General features: G+C 33.5%; 1 protein-coding gene across 1 annotated transcript in view; it reads left to right on the top strand.

The window, feature by feature from the left end:
- The first annotated feature begins 754 nt into the window (after window positions 1-754).
- CCDC152 (coiled-coil domain containing 152) overlaps window positions 755-4,381 on the top strand; it is a 60,653-nt gene continuing 57,026 nt past the window's right edge. The window contains exon 1 of the mRNA XM_004716934.2: window positions 755-841. Coding sequence (XP_004716991.1) covers window positions 755-841 — 87 coding nt within the window. The remainder of the gene's footprint in view (window positions 842-4,381) is intronic.

Genomic DNA, 4,381 nt, shown 5'->3' with positions numbered 1-4,381 from the left:
CTGACAGACAAGTAGTGGGAAGAAATCATTGGTCTTGGGAAGATTCTTTCATACAAACCTTAGCTTCATTTCTATCACCAAAGCCATATTTTCCCATTACTGATCCATTCATTTTGTTTTCACATTCTAGTTGCCCATAATTATCAATGCAACTTGATAGTGTAGTAGTAGAGGAATTTTCCAGTCGTCATCCAGTTGAGTCTAATCTATGGTCAGAATAGAACTGTCCTCTGCGGGCTTTCAATGGTTGGTTTTTCAGAAGTAAATCTCCAGGTCCTTCTTCGGAAGCAACTGTGGATGAACTCAAACCTCCATTCTTTCATTTAGCCTGGTATTTAGCAGGGCCACCAGAAGAGAATCACCTCATCTCGCTGCCAACAGGTTGATGCTGACTCATAGTGACTCGATGAGTAGAACTGCCCCTGTGCGTTTCTAAGACTGTAACTCTTTACAGAAGTAAAGGAACAACAACAAAATCCATAAGACATAAGGAAGATAAATACCATTACATTTAAATAAATTATATACTCCAATAAAACGGCAGAGATTGGCAGTATTTTTTTAAGCATTATCCCATTTATGTTATCTATATGTTAGGAAATTGTCAAAATGTAAATTGTTAAAGAAAGTCATGGCAAAGGTTACATATGTTTTATTTATTTACCTTGAATCTAGAATGACCTTAATTTCTAGTGTGTCCATATTTTTTACACTCACAATTTTTATTTCTCTTAAATGTTAATTTTCCAGGATCATGGATCAGAACAGTGAAGGAAGTTTGAAAAAGACTGGTGGTGTGAATCTTGACAAACTTCTAAGTGACTTCTCACAGATAGAAAAGGTATGCAACCAGCTGGAATATGCAAGAAGGGATGGCATTTCATCAATTCTTACCAAAGGGAGGAATTGGAAAGAAGGAGAAATATATAAAATAATGAGCAAGATAAAGATACTGAAGATGCATTGTTACATCATCTCTCACCTTTAAAAAATTGTATTTGTTTAAAATCTATATGCCTTTGATTACTTTGTACTAATACTCCAGAATATTTCTGAAGCAAGGAGATAAGTAATCGATATATTTTGTTAAAGGTAAAGAGAAAATACAACATAAATTCTCAGGATGTCAATAACTCAGAAATTGGTTTTGTAAGAAGTAAAATGGACTCAATCTCTTACCATTATGACTAACTCCAACATCTATTTTAAGCCTTCCTATTCTATCTATCCTTTTCCTTACCCTTCTTTTTACTAATAGCAGACCTATTTGAAGTCACACACGCACGATATATTGTCTGATAAACCAAACTTATAAATACACGTTGGGGGGGCTGTTCCCAAATTCTCTTGGAAGAAGAGTAGGAAAAGCTGTTGAAAAAAAGTAGTAGATAAATGAGAAATTTGGGAATTGAGTATGTGAGTGAAGGTGGGTGGGGGAATAACTACTACCTCTACCTTTTCTCTTTATCTTATAATTCTTCTCTATTGCTTATTTTCCTTTGCCATAACAAAATAGTTTTACAAGAATTTGTATTTTGAGGTAACAATATGTGCATTTTTCTAAACAATAGATATATCTGTTCTTAATAAAGCGACTCTTACTATAATAATATAGATTTCTAAAGACAAAGATAATATTAGACTTAAAAACTCTAAGAAAGAACTTCAGAAATAAAATGATAGGACAAACCTTGATTGTAAAAAAAAAGTCCTTTAAAATTTAATAAAGTGAAGTTAAAAGTTAATAAAGTAAGGTATAACAAAATTAAAAAGCTTATCAGCAGCTATTTTTTTAAATAGGAAAGTTCCCACTCACCATGCTCTTTGAAAAGTGGCAACACCTACTTCTAGAGATAGCATGAGGAGAAACATCACTGCAAAAATCTCTGATCAATCCTACTAATATCCTAACTCAATTTGGAAGAAAGGAAACTGAGAAACAGCCACCTGACATCACTGAGGAGAAGGTCTTTATCCCCATACTAAGTCATTAGAGAGGGAGCAAATATTTCTCATGATTTACTATTTTTTTTATCCAGACTGGAGTTTAAGATTTTTTTAAGTCATAGCAAAACATTAACTAATTATTGCTGGCAATAAATAGTAATTTGACAACAACATATTTTTTCAAAAGCTAGCAGGTAATGTCAGAACCCTTGAGATAGACTGAGGATGAATAGACAAAGAGAAAGAACCATTCAAATTCTCCTCTCCACCTCTGGACACATTGCATTGTTAGAGCAATCCCACAACCATGTCTTGGGTTTTCCTTCCACTACCTAAGGAGAAGAAGGAGCCATGGTGGTGAAGTGGTTACGTGTTGCACTGTGATCCGCATGCCACATGGTGAGCAGTTCAAAACAACCACTGCCACTCTTCCAGAGAAAGACTGGGCATTCTATTGTTGTTAACAGTTAACAGTCTCAGAAACTCATAAGGGACCAATATGAGCCAACATGGACTGGAAGGTAGTGAGTTTGGTCTGAGTTTTTGCTAGGAGAGGAGTAGAAATAGCTGTTGAAAATAAATCATAGATGGATAAAATAAAGTATTGGGAAATGAATTGGTAAAGCTAGGTTGGGAAGAGAATAATATCTAGGATTCATTGTTAGAATAATATCTAGGATACATGACTTCAATTTTTAAATGGGAGAATTATTAAAAGCCTAAGCATAATTCCAAGAAATATGATATACACATAACTAGGTGAAATGCCCCTAGATTCATAACTTTTAACAATAAAAAACCCCAGGATGTCCATTGATCATCACGACAGATGTTTAGAAAACATAAACCAGCCATCAGACTGATACTCTGCAAGGAACATTACAGTTCTCAGATAATGCAGGACAAAATGAAAAGAAAGTACACAGAGGGTCCAGATAGAGCTGCCCATAGTAATTCAATTTAGATGAAAGTAAATAGCATGGCTATCACATGAAATGCTATAATAAAAATCATTTTTAAAATCATAGGCAGAAAACAGATGAAAAATCCACTCCAAAAAGCATTCTACCCTTTTAAAAAATAAAAATGAAGAAATTTTCCCACAATGAATGATTTTCTCTTGAAGAAGTTAATATTTTCATGACACCAATGAATAATAAATAAAAAATGGGATGCTGATAAGTGAGTTTGTGACTATAAGAAAAACAATTATAGGTCAAAGTATCATAATTCTAACACTAGGATTAGTGGAAGCTACAAGAAATCCAATCAGAAACTAAATGAGTAACATGAAAAGTTGCTGTGTAACAGAAATTGCAAAGGAAAAAAAATAAACATTAAATGACACAGATGATATATGGACAATAAACAGAAAGAAAGAAAGAGAGAAAGAAAAGGAAAGGAAAGAAAGAAAGAAAGATCTACCCTTGAGTTGATTCAGACTCATAGCAACACTACAGGAGAGAGTAGAACTACTCTTTTGAGATTCTGAAACGTTAAATCTTTAGGGGACAGAAAACTTCATCTTTCTCCTTCAAAGCCACTGGTGGAGTTGAACTGTGGACCTTTCAGTTAGTAGCTCACCTACACCACCAGGGCTCCTGCATATGGATTGTAGAAAACAATAGAATAGATAAGTGTCCATGAAAAGAAGATTTCACTGTATTTACAGGAAAAAAATACAAATATAACAGAAAATTCCTCTGATATGAACTGCATAATCAGTAGAACGGACACATTCTGTATAAATTTATTCCAGTAATCCACAGTGAGGCATACTTAGGTTAATAAAAATTTATATTCCTCTAAAGTCAAGGTAAATCAGGCTGGCCTTGTGTTTCTTTTTAACAGCTGTCACAAGTCAAAATAGCAAAGGCTATTTGGAGACTTAGGAGGAAAAGTGTTAGGTAGAATTATCTATCCAGTTAAGGTGTTAATTTAGAGGGGGAAAGCAATAGACGGGCATTGTAAACTACTTTAAAATTGGGGGATATAATGCTCAACAATCTATTGTATTAGTAGCTCTGTAGTTCCCTTTATCTCTTTTTATTGTGTTATGTCACCTTTGGTATGATCTCTAATTTTTTTAGAGTACAAAATATTTTTATGGAACAAAAATTTTTCACTACTAGCTTTCCTATAAAATGTCAGAACAGTTTAGCAGGTCCACCTTCACCATCATGATTTAACATTGTCCTGGAAGCAAGGATCCATGAAAACAAAGAAATGAGTGGCACTGCTGATGGGAAATTACTTGGATTAAAATGTTTAAGTAAGAAATTGTACATTTTCAGATCAATAATGGTATTGTGATCATATTTTAGTTACATTTCTTATTATTTAGTCTGTTGATAATGAGAGTTCTTACTAGTGCAATAATGATTAATATTATACCATATACTTAAAAATATGGAAATATTTACAATTAAACCCA

This window comes from Echinops telfairi, unplaced genomic scaffold (genome assembly GCF_000313985.2).
Source record: "Echinops telfairi isolate 266 unplaced genomic scaffold, ASM31398v2 ScPeMD7_7469;HRSCAF=8507_1, whole genome shotgun sequence".
NCBI classification, from domain to species: Eukaryota; Metazoa; Chordata; class Mammalia; order Afrosoricida; family Tenrecidae; genus Echinops; species Echinops telfairi.
This window is presented reverse-complemented; position numbering and strand designations above follow the sequence as displayed.